Here is a 19,288-nt window from a genome sequence, read left to right as displayed (position 1 = left end):
TAACAATTGAAACCACAAAAGTTATCATCAATGAACTTGGAGATACATTGTTTACTATTTTTATTAATGAGTCCCGTGATGTATTTACAAAAGATCAAATGGTCGTTGCTTTACGTTACGCGGACAAAAGAGGGTATGTAATTAAGCATATTTTAGGCATTGTGCATGTTAGGGAAACTACTACATTTCACTTAAGGAGGCAATCGAAGCTCCATTTTTTTTTATCATAGATTAAGTCTAATAAGATTGTGCAGACCGGGTTATGATGGAGTTAGCAATATGTTATGTGAATTTAATGGCCTGAAAACATTTACTATGAAAGAGAATGAATCAGCATTTTATGTTCACTGTTTTGCACATCAGTTTAAAATGGCACTTATTGCTATTGCAAAAAATCACACCCAAACTGTCTTACTCTTCAATATGATTTATAGTGTAGTTAATATTGTTAGAGCATCATGCAAACAATGTGGTATTCTTCGAATTTCTACAGTTGTTGAAGAACTCAAGAATAGTGAACTTTCATGTGGACAAGACTTGAATAAAGAAACTAGTTTCAAATGGCCTAGAGACACACAATGGGGATAGAACCAAATCAACCTTAGTTTGGTTCTGTGTGCTTTTGAATTCATTTCTACTAGGTCTTATTTTGGAACCGATCTATGTTGGTTCAGTTTTTGATTTAGGCGCAAATCGAACCAAGTTGCACCCACATCTCCAATCCTTCAAGTTCACTGTCTATATAACTACCTTTCATCCCAAACACCTTCATCATTTACCTCCAACCTACCCATAACCTAATCCATCCTACCAAAACATTACCTCAAACCACCAGAACACAATGTGAAAAAAGGCTATCTTTGACGGTCCAAGACCGATGAATTTTGTAAAATTTGATGGTCTAATCTGTCAATATATTTTGACATAGAATACAAGTTTGGATGGTTTCGAGCTATCAAATTAAGCATTGAATTCATTGTTGAAAGCTAACATAAATTCCCCAAAAAACAATAGCTATTTGCACCCCAAGTTTTACATATTACATCCCATTTCTTAAATTATTTACCACACCTTAATTAAAGATTAAAACACACCTGGAAAAAAAAATTAGAGCTGCTACTTGCACCCCAACTTTTAGTTATTACAACTCGTTTCTTAAATTATTTATCACAACCTAATTAATGATTAAAACACACCATCAAACATTACAAAACTTTAACAGTGATCTACAATCAAGTCATTACTCAACATTAAAAAGCATTAAAGCTGTTACAAATATAAGTTTATAATACTTACATCAACCAATCTCAAAAAGTTACAAATATAAGAAAATAGAAATGATCTTGCTTCCCATGTTGTTGGTCATTTGAACTATAAAGCTTCTTTGGGCTTTCCCATAAGAGAGAATATTGTTGAAGAAATATGCCTTAAAGACAACAATGCCTTTTCAATCTGATCTTTGGGCGATCCATGTTCAATGTATATGTCTGGAAGCATTGTTCTTAACTGCATAAAAGTACCAAATAGAATTATAATTGACACAAAAAAGAAACCATTTTGAGCTTGAAAAGTTGAAGGAAAAAAATTACCTTTAGCGGTCCATCTAGAAGACCATTTAAGCTTAAGAAGTGAGAAACATGAGACCCAAAACCTCCAATGCAACCTTCATCCATTCCAATTAGGATCTCATATTCTTTAGCTAATCTTTTGATGAGCTCTGCATCCAAAGGTTTGTAGAACCGAGCATCTGTGACTGTAATATCAATATTGCAAGATTTATGTGTGTTTGAAGCTTCCATACATTGTTGAACTATAGAACCAAACCCAAGAATTGCAATTTTGTTGCCTTCCATCAAGATTCTTCCCTTACCAATCTGTAAAAACAACAAATAAGTAAAAGAGGGTTTTAAAGTTCATATTAACAATCTTAAGAAGGTCTAAATGTTTCACATCTTTTGTAACTTTTTGAGGACAAACTACAATTGGTAGACATAGAAGAAGGTGTTGCAGTTTATCTTTTTAGGGTTTTTTCAAGTTTATCTTGTGTAATTCAAGCTATATGGAAAAGATGGGTATTGTTCCTCCAAATCTCTAATATTTTTTCTCAAATACTTTTGTTTTTTTTAAATAGTTTCTACCATTGTTTTCTCTGTGGAATTTCTACAACCCAAGTTTGTACGACTAGTTGGAAAACAAGGATAGATTTAAGAGCTAGAAATAGAAATAACAAGTAAAATAGACCACAGATAGTTCTATGTCACTGAACCATTATTACAAATTTGGGTTCGAATAAAGAATCTCACCCGACCCTTTCAGTTGATATTAACAAATACAATTTTCCAATGAAGATCACCTACAAATTTAAATTATAAAAAGAGAGATTTAATGCACCTGATCATATAAAACATGTACCTGTCAATAACATAAGATGTATTCTTTTATATCAAAAATCCCCTTGGAGTTGGATGATAGATTTAAAATTTATATCTTGAACAATTGACCACCTAGAAGAATGCTACTGTAAACTATAGCAATGAAGTTGGGTGGTCTTCTGTTGTCTGAACTGGCAAATAAGATAAGACATGTGGTCAATACCTATATGTTCACGATAGGTAGAATGAACTTTAATTCAATTTGGGTATTCAATCATGCAGTCACGATTGAATATCCAATCAAGTAAGATGAGTCAAGTAACCAATACCTATATGTTCATGGCAGATAGAATGAACTCTATATTTGAAGTAATAGATATTCTTTACTAGGATTTGGTCACTATCTGCATCATTAACAAATGCTGTGTGAACCTCTCGAAAAAAAGTTGATGGTTCAAAATTAAGTAATAAGTAATAGTAAAACAAAACATTCAATAAGACTTGAAAAGTGGTTCTTCATCTTCATGCCTAAAAAGTGAATGTGAACCCAAGTATGTGGTATTTAGACTCGTAAACTTGGCAATATGATAGAAGTAAATCAAAAGCAACACTATCTTGGTAATTGAACGGAAAAAAAGATGGGCAGTATGTACCTTAGCAGTTTTTCTTTGTGAGGACCCAAAACGGTACATCAAGATTACTCAAATTAATAGGAGACAGAGATTTGTTTCTTTCCCTACACGAATATTTGAACTATAGTAGATGCTTCAAAAGGAAATGTGAATGAGAAGCTCAACATGTTGTAACAAGAAGGACCAAATAAATCATCCCCAGGGTCTCTCCTCTGTAATTAAAATAATTGATTAGTAGAGAAAAACCATCAATGAGAAAGTTTGATAGTTATGCTACTATAATTAAACACTATTTTGAGTCTGAAAAGCAGTACTTATGTTAATTCAAGTGTGTTCATACCCATATCATGTTTGATCATATATCATGATAAGGGAGAATGCTACAAAGTAAAGAACTTTCAAGGAACAACAAAATCCATTCAATCATAAATAGGTATGCAAATAAACCAATTGAACAATGAACTCAAACAATACAACGAAGAATATATAATATCCTTATATATGTTTAAATCAAGGTTTTCTATCCATGGCGCTAAGGTTCTCTCTCTCTCTATATATATATATACGGGGGCAGTTCATGGGACATAAGTCAAAACTTATGTAAAAACAATGGTTCTTCAAAATATGGGTTAGAAGTTTCAGATTGAGCTGATTTTTTGTGAGAATGATCTCTATGATGAGAAAATCATCCTCACAAAAAAATCAACCTAATCTGAAACTTCGAAATCCATCAAAAGTGGTTACTAATTATTGGTAAAAAATCGATGGTCCACATTCTACATCACTTTTGATGGGGTTAGAAGGTTCGGACTGGGCTGATTTTTTGTGAGGATGATCTTCTAGTCATAGAGATCATCCTCACAAAAACTCAGCTCAATCTGAAACTTCTAACCCATATTTTGAAGAACCATTGTGTTGACATATGTTTTTACTTATGTCTCATGAACCGTCCGCTATATATACATGGAACTGAGAGCAGATTTGAAAAGCATGCCTAAACAGAAGATTTTGATGCCAGCTCTAGGACTACCTTAATGAAAGATGATTATTTCACTGACACGATTAAATTCCTGCACATTAGACTTGGAGCATTGGTAAACATTTTGATCTCCTTTACATTTCATAATTAGTAAACTAGCAACCCAATAAATGTAAACCATTTACATTTTCAAACAACCCTAAAATGCTGGAATTTAAATCAGATAAAATAGTGAACCTCCAAGCAACATCATATATGGCTCCTGAGGATCCAAAAGTGCACCAAGAATGCCCTCGAGGCCAATAAACCAGACTCCAACTCCAGCAGATTGCCTCAACCCTTGGTGGGACCACATATTCTATAGAACCATAAATTCATGAACGGTTTCGATAACATGTGCCCCAAGGGCACACGTTAATTAAGCTGCATTAAATATAACTAGGAAATAAGCCTCCGATGGCATTTTTGGTATAAAAACTCTTTTGAAGGCAATTTTGGTAGGAAATTCAATTTCCGAAGTGTATTTAATGCAGCTTAACATGTGCCCTTAGGGCACATGTTAACAAAACCCATTCATGAAACATGACTTATTGTCTTAAGAAAAATCAATGCAGTTAGTGAGTGACAATACCTCTATGGGTATAAGCATCTTCTTTTCACTGATTACATTATACTTTTGCCTTTTAATTAGTTCCAGCTTTCAACCCTTGCCAGGTAAGGCTGATAGCAGCAATCGTCAAAGTTGAATTAAAATGTGAAGGAAGAGAAATCACAAACAAACTGGAAAATCCTGTATTAAAGGAAAATAATGCAAAGAACAGGATCCATAGGGCATGTGTGGCATATTCAACCTTCCTCTTAAAAAATATATAAGTGCATAATCAAAAGACTCCAAATCATCTCTCCTGCTTTGTTCTGAAAGGGAAGGAAACTACAATTAGAGAAAACCTAACGGAGAAGGCCGAATGAGAATCTGGTTTGGTAACCTTAGTAGACAAGATCTATAAGAGTAAAACGGGTAAATTGGATAAAAAAATTCAAAAAATTACAAAAAGTTAAGATAAAATGCGAAAAACTAAAGATCACCATGTGACATCAAGATATGAAAACCATTAAATACTGAAATCAAGCTTAGCAGGCTTGAATTCGAATCATATGACCCAGGAAAGGCAGGGCTCTTAACCCATTCAAAAGTTATCAAATCAAAGCTGAGGCCTAATCCCCATTACAATACCATTCATAAATGTCAAGGTTACATGGATAGAGACTTCCACATCACCTTGAGCTAATTCCTTTGATTTGGTTAACATAAGCATTCACAAGGAGTAATCAATAGCATGCTTCTCCCTGAAAAACATCATGATCAAGTATTTTTTTCACCAATGGTTCTACCGATCGTGGTGAACCGAATTAAAATAATTATTTTTTATTAAATCCTTTAGTAATCAAATGTTAATAGTTTAGTTAATGTTATCCTTTTTTATGATAATAAGGGAATATTGTCGTCAAAGTCTTACCCATTAATTTGAGGTTGGCTAAAAGAATATTGTTTTTGCATTTAATCTGTTTGAAATCATGTAATCTATGTTCTTTTCAGCCTTCCTTTTCACTCTATTAAAATCTTCAAATTTCCTAATCATTTCTAAATACGATAAAAATAAAAATAAAAGATAATTTCAGAAAAAAAAAAAAATAATAATAACCCCTCTCTCACCCTAATTTATAATATTGAAATCTTTTCTTCATCGATCATGTATCTATCATCCCTTTAGACAGAAAAGCTAAAATGCCGGAATTGGTTCTCTCTCTCTCTCTCTTCCATTATCAACCAAGACCTTTAGACAAAGAAAATCTGTAATGCCGGAATTGGTTCCTCTCTCTCTCTCCTCCAGAAAAGCTAAAAGTACAGACATGTTTCCTAGACCATTCCCCTAATGTTCAGATTGATAAGAGAATCCAGCTGAACTTATTTCTGAGATAAGAAATGCCATACAGTGGCATGTTAGCTGGACAGAGATTGATCGCAATGTGCACGAAGGATATAGAATTCCCGAAACAAATTGTAAGTATTGTGGCATGTTTGTTGGACAGCAGCCATTCACAACACATAGAGCAAATGATATCTCATCCTATCCCTTGAACAACTCAATTTGCCGATTTAAGAATAGAAGGTACTAATCATCATCACCATCATACAGAATGTAATCTCGTGTAAAATCCAAAAAAAAGCCAAAATTACCTAAGCAGTCCTAAACAAGATCATTTTTGTTTTTCTTTCATTTTTACAGTATATCTTATCTCTACAGATCTGCACAACTTGTATATCTTGTACGGATCCCTTCAAATCTCTAGAAATCTCTACAAGATCATTTTTGTTTTTCTTTCTTCTTAGCTAAGATCCCCAAGATACATTATGCAATCTTTGTATGAAGACATCATATACAAAATCTTTTCAAATAACAAAAAGTTTAAATCTATTCAAAGATTTATTATGGTATCAGAGCAGCCTCGCTCTAGCATTCCTAAACACAGGAAAACAGATGCTTAGCATTCATTGATTAAGTGTCTGCAATTTCTTCATCGATCATTCCATCGATGCTCGTGATTGCCTTCTCAATCACTTCTTGAATTATCTTCTGCCCATTGCTCTTAATATGACGACCATTTCACATGCACCACAGTCACAACCCCGGCACTATGATTGTTTCTCAACCATAAGCAGCAAAAATTACTCTACCTAGAATAGAGCAAAAGTCATGGCTCTCAGCGCTAAAGACAAACTTGGATTTATTGATGGCTCCATTACCAAGACGATTGATCAGAATTATCCTAAACTTTTTCACTGGACACGCTGCAACAATATGATCAATTCTTCGATCCTCAACTCTATCTCTAAGGGACTAGCTTCTAGCGCTGAGATTACATATGAGGCATGGAATGATCTCAAAGGGATATTGGGATGAATTTTATGCCTTAAATCCTCTTCTTAATTGTACTTGTGGAGCATCGAAAGTCTCAGTTGAGTACCAACATCATGATAAAATAAGGCAGCACCTAAATCCTTTCGACGAGCTATCACTGATCCTAAATGGAGTGAGGCTATGGCTAATGGGATCAGTGCTCTTGAGGCCAACAATATTAAGACCCTCACTTCAATTCCTCCCAATAAGCAGCCCATTGGTTGTAAATGGGTCTACAAGATTCTGATGGTTCTTTTGAAAGGTACAAAACCCGCTTGGTTGCTAAAGGATATAGCCAACAAGAGGGTTTAGACTACCATGACACTTTTTCTCCTGTTGCTAAACTAAAAATTGTACGTGTACTATTATGGCTATTGCTGCGATTGAACATTGGCATCTACCTCAATTGAATGTTAACAATGCTTTTCTTCATGGAGACTTAGCAGAGAAAGTTATATGCAACTTCCTCCTGGTTTTGCTTGAAAGGGGGAGACTTGGCATGCAAATTGAACAAATCATTGTATGGGTTAAAGCAAACTTCTCGCCAATGGTTCACCAAATTTTCAGCTGCTTGATACTAGTTTTCTACAATCCAAGGTTGACCACTCTTTTTTCATTCGATCTTCTGGTTCTACATTTACTACTGTGCTTGTTTATGTGGATGACATCATTGTCACCGGCAATGATCTTTCCACCATTACTTCGCTCAAAACCATTCTTCAAAATTGTTTTAAATTGAAGGATCTCAGCCATCTCAAGTACTTTTTGGGACTAGAAGTGGCTCATTCTAAGAATGGTATTTATTTGTCTCAACATAAGTATGCCCTTAAAATTTTAGAAGACACTGGCTTTCTTGCTTCATGGCCGGTTACTTGTCCCATGTAACAAAATCTTAATCTAACATAAAAAGATGGTGAAATTGTGCGAGATCCTTCCAACTACTGTTGCCTCATTAGTCGTTTGCTTTATCTTACTTCATACGACCTGACATTGCCTTTTCTGTTCAACTCCTAAGAAGATTCATTGCTTAACCAAAACAACCACACCTTAATGACGCTCATCATTTGCATCATTATCTTAAGCAATCTCCAAGTCAAGGCATTATCTTATTGTCTATTAGTTCTCTTCAACTGCATGCCTTTTGAGATTTTGATTAGGGAAGTTTTAAAGATTCTCGTCACTCAGTTACTAGCTATTGCGTCATGCTTGGAATATCGCCCATTTCTTAGAAGTCCAAGAAATAGAACACGGTCTCTCGATCATCAACTGAAGCTGAATACCGTACGATGGCTACCAATTGTTGTGAAGTCACATAGATACTCTACCTCTTACGTGATTTCAATATTTCTCACCCCGAACCGATCTCCTTATTTTGTGTTAAAAAGGTTGCATTACACATTGCGGATAATCTAGTCTTCCACAAACGTACCAAGCACATTGTGATCGATTGTCATATCATTCGTGAGAAGCTTCAAAACAGCATCATTCAAACTGCTCATATTTCATCTACAATACACATTGTGACATATATATATAAATACAAAACCCTAATCCTCAATACAACAAAAATGGCAATTGGCAACGGTTTATAACTGTTCCTAAGCCAGTCTGAAACGGTTGACAGTCTCTGATCGAGGTGTCGTTAATGAATTTAAATGGCTGGAAGCTATTCTAGATCTCAATATTTGGAATGGCTAAAAATCATTCCAAAAGTCAAAACTTGGAGAGACTAAAATCCATTCCAAATCTGCATTATAAAACGGAATGCACTAACACACAAAAATACCTTTAGACATCGATTTAAAATCTGACGTCTATAAGATTGATGTCCTAAGTCTGAGACTTTAGGCATCGGTTACAAACCAATATATTAAGTGGTCATAAACCGATATCTAAACTTTAAAAAATAAATTAATTTTTAATTTTCTTTTCTAGACACCTATTTCTTGCGGTCAAAATAGACCCAAATAGAGAACATTAAGGTTCTCTATAACATTAATTAATACAAAAAAAAGTTACAATGAGTCATAATTTACAAATCCAAACTTACAATGCATCAATAAACCGTTCACAATCATTACACAAGCATAGGTGCCTACGAGGAAGCAAAATGATAGAAACCTCTTTACACTTGCATGCCCTGCAAGCCATCTTCCTTCCCTTGCTGGGATTCCTGGATCTACTCAAGATGATGCTCAGATGGTTGTTCGGATCAATATAAGAAGCTGCGTCGTCCACTTCGTTATCCCCGCATCATTCCTTTGCTTGGTCAGCATCCTGTGCAATGGCCTGCTTGAGGTTGTTCTTCGAAACATTTACTACCGACTCATTGTACTTGACTCTATAGTGCCAAGACTGGGCTTCCATAGTTTCTTGCTTTATTTTCTCGACCAATTCCTTGTTTTTACGGTTTATGTTCTCTATCTCTATATCTTTATCTTGTAGCTTCTTGCCCACTCCTTTTTCTATGCCATTAAGAAAAGAAGACATGTGCCTCTCCTTCATCTCCCTCACTCCCTTTACTATGTGTTCTTCCTATGCACCAAGAGTTTCTCTTAAGCATGCTAAACAGCACCCTAAACCCATCATAGCAATGCAAGCCGGCATTAATAACGAAGATGAATAATAAATTGGATGGTTGGAAAGAATAATCTTTACCAAGGTTCGCTTACCCACTTTAGATCTTATAATATTCCACAAAGCAAAACATCTCCCAAATCTTTCAATGATTAGGTTCCATATCCCTTTTGTTCTACATGAAGCTCTTAGCAGCAGTCCCAACTAGAATGTAGGTATGCAACTAACAATATTACAGCCCAAATACCCGACAATCACATATATATTCTATACTACCCCCTACTCTAAAAATCTCACTCTTGGTTAGGTTGATACAAAGATCAGATACCATTTCGATGCATTTTTAATACACCCTAAGATGTCTGCTTTGCATCATCGATGTCTTGAGAAAAAAAAAAGTATCATCCATGAACTAAAGGTGTGACAGGAGAAGACCGCTTCTCACGAATGAAAAGCTTTCTATGATCCATTGTCTCAAAAGCCTCAAGGTGATCATACTCATGCATGTGCTATCAATAAGATTGGAGACAATGGGTCCTTCTGTCTAAGACCCTAGGGATCATGAAAAAACTCGTTAACTTTTCACTAATTAGAATAAATTGCAATTCAAACCACATGCCTACGATCCCTCCTCCTGAAACTCCCTGACCATTTTCATGAAGTAGCCTTTTACTGAATTTTTCCCTTCACATCTCTCAATTCAATTTTTGACTTCATAGGTAATGAATTGCTCGGGCATATCTTTTTGAGTCACATTGATACTATCGACATCCAACCCATTCAGCATTATTCCTGCATTGTTGGAGTCTTCATATTTAAAACCTAATAATATTGAACCACTTTATTTCTAATATTGTCCTCTTTTTTTTTAACTGTCAAAACTCCCACATGAAGCCTAGAAATGTTCTTGCAGCTCCTTTTGAAATGAGAAATTCGGTGAAAACTCATGTTCCTATCCTCACAACTGAGTTAGGTAACCATGGATTTTTATTTCTGACTGATCAACTCTAAACAATTGAGTAGATTGTGCAAATAATCATACTTAGTTGATTTAGGGACCTCCAACTATTGGTTCTCTCTACTTTCCCTTATTATCCTTCCCCTCACATCCCTTTACACTTCCCCATGGTTTTTTTATACATTCTCAAGAATTTTTCTAAGTTAATCTTCATGACATCCCAAAGATGCCCTCAAAAGTACTCAACTTACACTACGTGAAAACTGGAAAATTCGACCGAAAAAATTGACGGGCCAAGACCCATGAATTTTAGAAACAAAATTTTGACAGTTTAGGACCGTCGAAATTCTTGATTCTCCCAGATTTGACCGCTTAGAGCTATCGAATTTTACCATCCTTCATTAATTTGATAGTTACAACCCATCAAAAAACAAAATTTGACAATGAAAAATTCAACGCTAATTCGAACTCTTGGTCTATCGAATTTTATGAAATTTGACAGCCCAAGGCTATCAAATTTAGGTTTTTTTCGCATTGTGTAACCTCTTATCCATGCACTGACTTCTTCACACAACTCTTCCACCCCATGGATAATTCCACTCAAGTCACGTTCGATTCCAGCACCTCAGACAACATTTTCCATTGATTTTGAGATTTATTCCCTGTGCGATTGTTTGAAGCCTATGGAAGGAAAGGAATGGGCAAGTGTTTGGAGTCTAAGAGAATGATATTCAGATTGCAAACCTCAACATTGAGGGACCATGTATATGTCCAAGTTGTTACTTTTTGAAGACATGATCTTGTACATGGGGTAGGCTAGTATTCTTTGTTTTCTTTCCTTTGCATAGGGAGGGTATTGTTCTTGTATTTACTCTTATTCTCCCATGTTGGTATTTCAAATTCTCAACCTGAGAGCCCGTGATAATTTTTTTTGTATCTCGGCTCTCTAATATACTCAAGACTTACTAAAAAAGGGAAAAGTGCATTATGCAAAGAAAAGTGTACCTTAAAAAGTATCGCCGTAGTTTCATAACATTGAATACAACTCCTACATCTTCACTAACAAGACATGGGTTCCACATAATGAAAGGCCTTGGCTAATAACAAAATAATAAGGAATGTAATGTAAGGAAAACATTGTCCCTATCCCAAAAACTGTACAAGAAAACATGTACAGGGACATGTCTCTCACAAACATATATAGGTCAATTGTTTTTAATCTAAACATTATGTAAATCAGATAACATTTAAGTGTAACATGCATGTTTACCATGGAAAGGGAATCTAATAGATTCCTGGTAGGAAGATAACTAATTTTGGAAGTAAACCATTCCATGATTGCCAGGATTTGGGAGAGTCAGCAATATTCTATTGTACCTTTGACTTGTATGTTTGTATGTGTGTGCAAGTATGCCCTGTGCATCAACATCAGTATGATCTAACCAAGTTCCATTTGCATTTGCATACAACTCATTCATCAAAATAAGTGAGGTTTAAGATGTTTACAAACCACAAAGTAACAAAGGTTATGAAGATTTGCAAATAATCTAAACATTCATTTATCAGAAAAGACATATGAGTTCTGTAGTTTCTAATGGTGTGTCATAAAGACTCTTCTCACAATTCAAGCAATATCCCAACTCACTCCTTGAATTTCTTTTTTTTTTCCCTTTTTGATAAGTAAATGCAATATATTACTACACCTCACTACTTGAATTTGAATTAAAAATAAAAATTTGAGTTTTAAGACCTAACCACGCAATTAGAATTTGTAAGACTGGAGACTTTCTTGGGAAAATTTATTTAAGAATGTCCCGAATCATCTGAGAGATTAGTTGCAATTCTCTCAACATAATCCAACATATGATAATCTGGAACCACCATAACTACAAGCTCATCTTCATTCTCTACAAGTTTTCGATCGCTTAAGCTACATTAAAAGGAACATACGAATAACATATCAAGGCAAAGAACTCAGAACTTAGAATAATTCATCTTTTGCATAGACATAACGATTGCGTTGACTTGGTGTAAAACGCAAAAAAGTAATAGTATATGAAAGTCTACATAATTCTTGCAACCTGATTAGCATTAGCTGATGTCATCTTTTTAACTTCACTTTTTAAATTGTTCAGATCAGATTTATACTACCTTAACTTAGCAAGAAGCATAGCCTTAACACTTGGCTACAAACTTCTTGCTTCAAGGTCCATTTTTCGAATCTGGAGATATCCAAGAAAACATCACTGTGAAAATCTATAAATATGTGAAGGAAAGAGAAAACTTCAATTACAAACAAAATAATAAATCACTACAGCACCAGAGCCCCAACATATTATCAAGTCAAGTCCATGTCTACCCTAGATATTGAGCAAACTATCAAGTCCATGTCTACCCTAGAAAAATGAGAGATTGTAAAACCTGAACCAGTCTCCATGTATTCGTGATTCTCTCTATGCTTTTCGTAATGAAGAATATATATCTGCACTCATGTCCTGAACCAGAAAGGTCAAAGTTAACAAAAAGAGGGCTTCTACAAGTTAAGTTTGCATGTTAAAGGAAAAATAATAATTGTGAAAGAACTAGTAAAAGGAAGAGTTTAGAACTCATCTATGTTATGAGCTAGAATTTGAAGTCCAGATTATTTGATTCATTGTTTGGTTGTTTCCAACTATGTTGTTTTATTTTAAGTCTTTGAGTCCTTTATTTGATCATATGTAATAGGCCACGTGGTCCCTTTGTTAGGTAGTTTGTTTCTGTAATGGTATGAGTCAGTTGGGTTAGTTATGGGTCAGTTAAATTATACGAGTTTGTTGGGTCAATTATTTAACTTCCTAGTTAATGGGCTATGCCCATGTGTGTAATGGTCAGTTATCACCTGGCCTATTTAAGTTTGCTATTATTCAATCAAAAGGGAGAAGCATTTATTCAATTACAGATTCTGAGAAGGAGGCCTGGTAACCACGAATTACCATAAAACAATTCTGTCATTTTGAGTACATAATTTTACAGATACAACAATGGTATCAGAGCCTTGGTTCTACGACAATGGCTGAAGGTACTAGGCATGCGCAGATGAGTGAAGCTTTGGCAGCATTAAAAGATGAGAACACCCACCTGCGTGAAGAACAAGAACGATAGAAGGAGATGTTAGCCGCAGTACTTAAACAGATAGAGATGTTAACCGCAACACATCACAATTCTGGGGAAGGTTCTTCCAATTCTAAGGTCAGTAACAATCCTTTATTTGAGGGAAATGGGGGAATTCAAGTTAGGTCCTTAAGGTTGGATTTTCCTAAATTTGATGGTACTGATTAGGATGAATGGATTCAAAAGGCACAACATTTTTTTGAGTATTACAAAACACCCAATGACCAAAGGCTTCAAATAACTTTTTTCCATATGGAAGGGAAGGCCCTATCATGGTATAGTTGGTTAAAAGAGTCCAGCCCAATCCAATCTTGGGATGATTTTATTGCAGCCTTAGAAGTGAGATTTGGACCCTCAGCCTATGAGGATCCTGTAGGGGAATTTACTAAATTAAGGCAAAATGGGACTGTAGAAGCATATCAAACACAATTTGAAATGCTATCTAATAAAATAACTGGATTATCTGAGAGTTTCGAATTAATACCTTTCTCATTGGCCTTAGGGATGATTAGAGGATCACTGTCACCATGTTTAAGCCATCTACACTTTCAGCAGCCTTCGGTTTGGCTAGGTTATAGAAGAAAGAAGTGTTTAGGCGTGTAAGGTCAAATCCAAACAAATTCCAAAACTACCAAAACGCCAACCTAAACAACCATCCTAGATTGCCTGTACCAACCCCTATTTTGAGACTTCCAGCACCTCCAAATAGACCCAAGCCGAGACCTCAAACCATTAATTACCCCAGAAAAACCAACTTTCCCATCAAAAGACTTTCTCCTACCCAAATGCAAGAACAGAAGGAAAAAGGTTTATGTTGGTTTTGTGATGAGAAGTACCATGTCAGACGTAAATGTACCAAACCTAGGATTTACATTTTAGAAGGAATGGAGGGAGAGGGAAAGGAAACCGAGGAACCAGAAAATGAGGAAGGTACTTTGGCTGTGATAGAAACTAATGACAAGGAAGTGGGTGCGTTGTTAGGAATCACCTTGCATGCTATTGCTGGATCTTTAGCCCCTAAAACTATAAGATTGTTTGCAGAACTTAATCACCACCAAGTCTTGGTCTTGATTGACACAGGAAGCACTCATAGTTTTATAGATCCAAATGTAGCAAGGAAGGCCAATATGTAAAGGGAAGAGAGTCACTTAACAGTTCAGGTGGCTAATGGTGCCACTCTTCCTTGCCTTGGTTACTGTAAGGCAGTTCCTTTGAAACTACAGGATTACACATGTAAGGCTAATTTATATGTGTTGACTCTTGGGGGTTGTGACTTAGTTTTGGGTGTTGATTGGCTAAGACGATTGGGGTAAGTTTTATGGAATTTTTTCGATCTAACTATGCGGTTCCAGTGTGATGAAAAAGCTGTAGAGTTGTAGGGAATCAAGAGACCAGCAATAAATGTGACTGAGGAAGACGACATTGGCGACCTCAAGAAGGGAACAACAAAAGGAATATGGCTGCAAATTATGGAAGGAAATGCTACAAGTCTCAGTCTTAGAATTCCGGGAGCAGTACAGCAACTTTTGGACAGATTCAGAGGGGTGTTTGTTGAACCAAAAGGGTTGCCACCTCCCAGGTATCCATATTACCAAAAGGAGGAGATAGAGAAAATAGTGGCTGGATTTAAGGTCAGGATATCATCAGATAAGAATGCATCCTGATGACATCCCTAAAACTGCCTTTCGCACAAATGAGGGTCATTATGAGTTTTTAGTGATGCCTTTTGGGCTTACTAATGCTCCATCGACTTTCCAAGGGGTGCTGAATGAAATGTTTAGGCCTTATTTGAAGAAGTTTGTGCTGGTATTCTTTGACGATATTTTAATATATAGCAAGTCAATGCAGGACCATATAGAACATCTCACACGGGTTTTGGAGGTACTAGAAGCGAACATATTTTTTGCCAAGCTATCCAAGTGTGTTTTTGGTAGCAAGGAAGTTAATTATTTGGGGCATCTTATTTCTAAGGAAGGGGTCAAAGCTGATTCCCAAAAATTGGCTGCTATGCAAGAATGGCCAACTCCTAAAAATCTCAAAGCTTTAAGAGGTTTTTTAGGACTAACAGGATACTATAAGAAACTTATCAAAGGATATGGAGCAATAACGGCCCCTCTTACCTGTCTTCTCAGAAAAAATGCTTTTTTCTTGGAATGATAAGGCACAAGCAGCATTTGAGGAATTAAAAGAGGCTATGGTAAGTCCCCCTGTGATCAGATTACCTAATTTTACTAAAATGTTTGTGGTGGAATGCGATGCTTCAGGAGAAGCATTGGGAGCAGTGCTGATGCAAGAAGGGCAGCCCCTAGCCTATTTTAGTCTGGCTTTAAAAGGGAGGAATCTGACTTTATCCACCTATGAGAAGGAACTACTAGCCTTGGTGATGGCAGTGAGGAAATGGAGGCACTACCTATTGGGACAGTCCTTCAAAATACGCACCGACCAGCAAGCACTCAAATATTTGTTGGAACAAAAGGTGGGAACTCCCTTACAACAGAAGTGGATCTCTAAACTGCTTGGTTATGACTTTACAATCGAGTATAAGAGTGGAAAAAATAATGCAGTGGCTGATGCACTCTCTAGGGTACATTACCCCGAGAACACAAACCCAAACAGTACCCAAACACCATCCATAAACACAGACCAACCTGAAATTACCAACTCGAACCCATCTACCAAAAATCTTAGCACAAACCCATCCTCCAGAGCAATATCCAACTAGAAATCAAAACAACACCAAATCCAAATCCAAGCAGTCAGCATAGTCCAAGCACAATGGATGCAAGAGTTAAAGAAAGCTTACCAACAAGGACCCCATGAGGTAGCAGCTGATTAGCCATTACCATCATGGAAACATGGACCAATCTTGTTACAAACTTCAGAATGAGCTACTCTTTTACAAGGGTAAGCTACATCTTGGGTCATTTGTGCCCTTCCAGCAGCAGATCTTACATCAATTCCACATCAGTCCATTAAGAGGCCACATGGGAGTACAAAAAACACAAGCAAGAAGAGTTTTACTGGCCTAGCCTAAGGAATGATGTTCGGACACACATTAAAGAGTGTGATGTATGCCAAAGAAGCAAAGTGGAAGCCCTCCTTCCATTGGGATTGCTCCAGCCTTTTCCCATTCCTGCCAAGAACTAGGAAGACATCAATATGGACTTTATTGAAGGATTACCTTCTTCAGGAGGCAAGACAATAATCTTTGTGGTGGTGGACAGGTTAAGTAAATATTCTCACTTTATGCCTATTACTCATCCATATACAGCTTTAATTGTGGCTAGGGTGTTCATGGACAATGTTTTTAAATTACATGGTTTACCACTAACCATAGTAAGTGATCGAGATCCTGTGTTCACTAGCAATTTTAGGAGAGAAATGTTCAGGTTATCTGGAACAGATCTGTTACTCAGTACAGCTTATCATCCTCAAATGGATGGACAAACAGAATCCATGAACAAAGTGCTCGAGTGTTATCTCAGGTGCTTTTCAAGTGACAGACCAAAAGACTGGGTTAAGTGGTTATCTTTAGCTGAGTATTCTTACAATACCTCAGTCAATACATCAACGAAGGTATCCCCTTTTGAAGTTGTCTATGGTCAGCCTCCTCCTCGAATGCTACCATAAGAGTCAGGAGCTACCAAAGTTCAAGCTGTGGATGAAGAGCTACGAAGCCGTGAGTTTATAGCCAAGTTCATCAAGGAAAACCTACAAGAAGCACAAGAAAAAATGAAACATTTTGTTGATAAGAACAGAAGAACTCAAAACTCGAGATTGGAGACCTTGTATACCTCAGGTTACGACCTTACAGACAAATGACCGTAGCGATGCAAAGAAATTTGAAGATTGCACCAAGGTATTTTGGACCTTTTAGAGTTAATCGCAAGGTGGGTAAAGTGGCTTACGAACTAGATCTTCCTCCAGAAGCTAAGATCTATCCCATATTTCACATCTCATGTCTCAAGAAAACGCTAGGAGAAGGAATTCAAGCTTACACTACTCTGCCAATTCTCCCGCCCGAGGGATCTCTTGAACCAGAACCTAAGAAGGTACTTCAACGAAGGCTGAAAAGGAAAGGAAACACTGCCGGAGTTGAGGTCTTAGTGCAGTGGAGTGGAACCGATGTGGGAGATACGACTTGGGAAGACCATGAAATTCTAAGGCGTCGTTTTCCTAACCTTGAGGATAAGGTTTTCTAACAAGGGGAGTTTTGTTACGAGCTAGAATTCGAAGTCCATATTATTTGATGCATTGTTTGGTTGTTTCAAACTATGTTGTTTTATTTTAAGTGTTTGAGTCCTTTATTTGATCGTATGTAATGGGTCACGTGGTCCCTTTGTTAGGTAGTTTGTTTCTGTAATGGTATGAGTCAGTTGGGTTAGTTATGGGTCAGTTAAGTTCTATGAGTTTGTTGAGTCAGTTATTTAACTTCCTAGTTAATGGGCTATGCCCATGTTGTGTAATGGTCAGTTATCACCTGGCCTATTTATGTTTGCTATTATTCAATCGAAAGGGAGAAGCATTTATTCAATTACAGATTCTGAGAAGGAGGCCTGGTAACCTCAAATTACCATAAAACAATTCTGTCATTTTGAGTACATAATTTTATAGATATAACAATCTAAGATACGCCAGAATCATAAATCTCAATGAACTTAACTATCAAAATCTTAGATTTAGCCCACGTAAACTACAGAGACAAACAATAACTGAAAAAAAAAGTACGAAACTCCATAAGATCTAAACTAAAAAAAATACACAAAAACAACAAATTTCTTCAAATCTGACTATCAAAACCTCTGATTATTCACAGGAACACTCAAATCTGAAAACCCCTAATAAAAGATGCAACCAACTTTACCAACCGTGTAGAGAGGTTTTAAAGAGCTCATTAGGTCTCATTAATGGCGACTGTCGCTCAAAACCTAGAAACAAACTCATTCCAGTCCAAAATGAAAACCTAGGGTTCATTGGGGGCAATTGCCCCCAATGTCTCCTTGCTCCACCAATAAGGCCTTCACATATATCATGATTACTTGCAAATATTTCATAAAATATTGATTCTTCCCCAAAGAAATTATCTCAGAAAAGATACCTGAAGATGAGAGAGAGAAAGAGAGATCAGAAACTCAGATTGGTCAGATATGAGACTGTGAAAGAGAAATGGAAAAGTTGATCGAGAGAGATGAGATCAAGAGGTCGATCAAGAAAGATGAGATCGAGATGTCAATCAAGGGAGAGATTGAGAGAGAGGCTGAGAGGTCCATTGAAGGTGTGACTAATAGAGAGATAAGATTGAGAGCTCGATCGCTGGAGCGACTGAGAGAGAGAGAAATCAAGAAAGAGAGACTGGGAGAGAGAGAGTAAGAGAGTGGTTCATTCCCATAGAAAAAGACATGAAATGGGACATTTAAAACACGATTAAAATGGCTTTAATAGGCAAAACGGTTTAATACCATTTTTAAACAGAAACAACTTATTGACATTTTAAATATCTGTTCCTATTTTACATTTTTTTGTAGTACCTCCATATCTATATCTCCATCTTAGCATCCTCAAGCTTCTTCTTAGCCTTGTACTCCTCATATATGTCTATCTCATTACTCATCCTTGCCCTTTCATGTTCTGAAATTGATGACAAACTATTCTAAATTTTG

The 19,288-nt window shown here is 36.3% G+C and overlaps 1 protein-coding gene across 4 annotated transcripts; it reads right to left on the bottom strand.

Moving 5' to 3' along the window:
• Positions 1 to 1,227: 1,227 nt before the first annotated feature.
• LOC147405986 (1-deoxy-D-xylulose-5-phosphate synthase 2, chloroplastic-like) lies at positions 1,228 to 18,719 on the bottom strand. 4 transcript variants are annotated; one of them, XM_086433902.1, is made up of 9 exons: positions 17,423 to 18,719; positions 17,183 to 17,339; positions 13,451 to 13,595; positions 12,900 to 12,973; positions 3,026 to 3,216; positions 2,702 to 2,776; positions 2,413 to 2,563; positions 1,590 to 1,874; positions 1,228 to 1,506 (listed from the first exon to the last, which is right to left on the bottom strand). In XM_086433902.1, exons 8-9 carry the CDS (start codon positions 1,851 to 1,853, stop codon positions 1,372 to 1,374), a joined length of 399 nt encoding a protein of 132 aa, XP_086290028.1. In that variant the 5' UTR covers positions 1,854 to 1,874; positions 2,413 to 2,563; positions 2,702 to 2,776; positions 3,026 to 3,216; positions 12,900 to 12,973; positions 13,451 to 13,595; positions 17,183 to 17,339; positions 17,423 to 18,719; the 3' UTR covers positions 1,228 to 1,371. The 4 variants fall into 4 exon arrangements, with proteins under 4 accessions (XP_086290028.1, XP_086290027.1, XP_086290029.1 ...); XM_086433901.1 differs by having other exon boundaries at positions 2,413 to 2,558; XM_086433903.1 differs by lacking the exons at positions 2,413 to 2,563; positions 2,702 to 2,776 and adding an exon at positions 2,304 to 2,353.
• Positions 18,720 to 19,288: the final 569 nt, after the last annotated feature.

This window comes from Akebia trifoliata, chromosome 3 (assembly GCF_017979445.1).
Source record: "Akebia trifoliata isolate Shusen 1 chromosome 3, ASM1797944v1, whole genome shotgun sequence".
NCBI classification, from domain to species: Eukaryota; Viridiplantae; Streptophyta; class Magnoliopsida; order Ranunculales; family Lardizabalaceae; genus Akebia; species Akebia trifoliata.
Note: the sequence above shows the minus strand (reverse complement) of the source record. Positions and strands in the feature narration are given on the sequence as shown.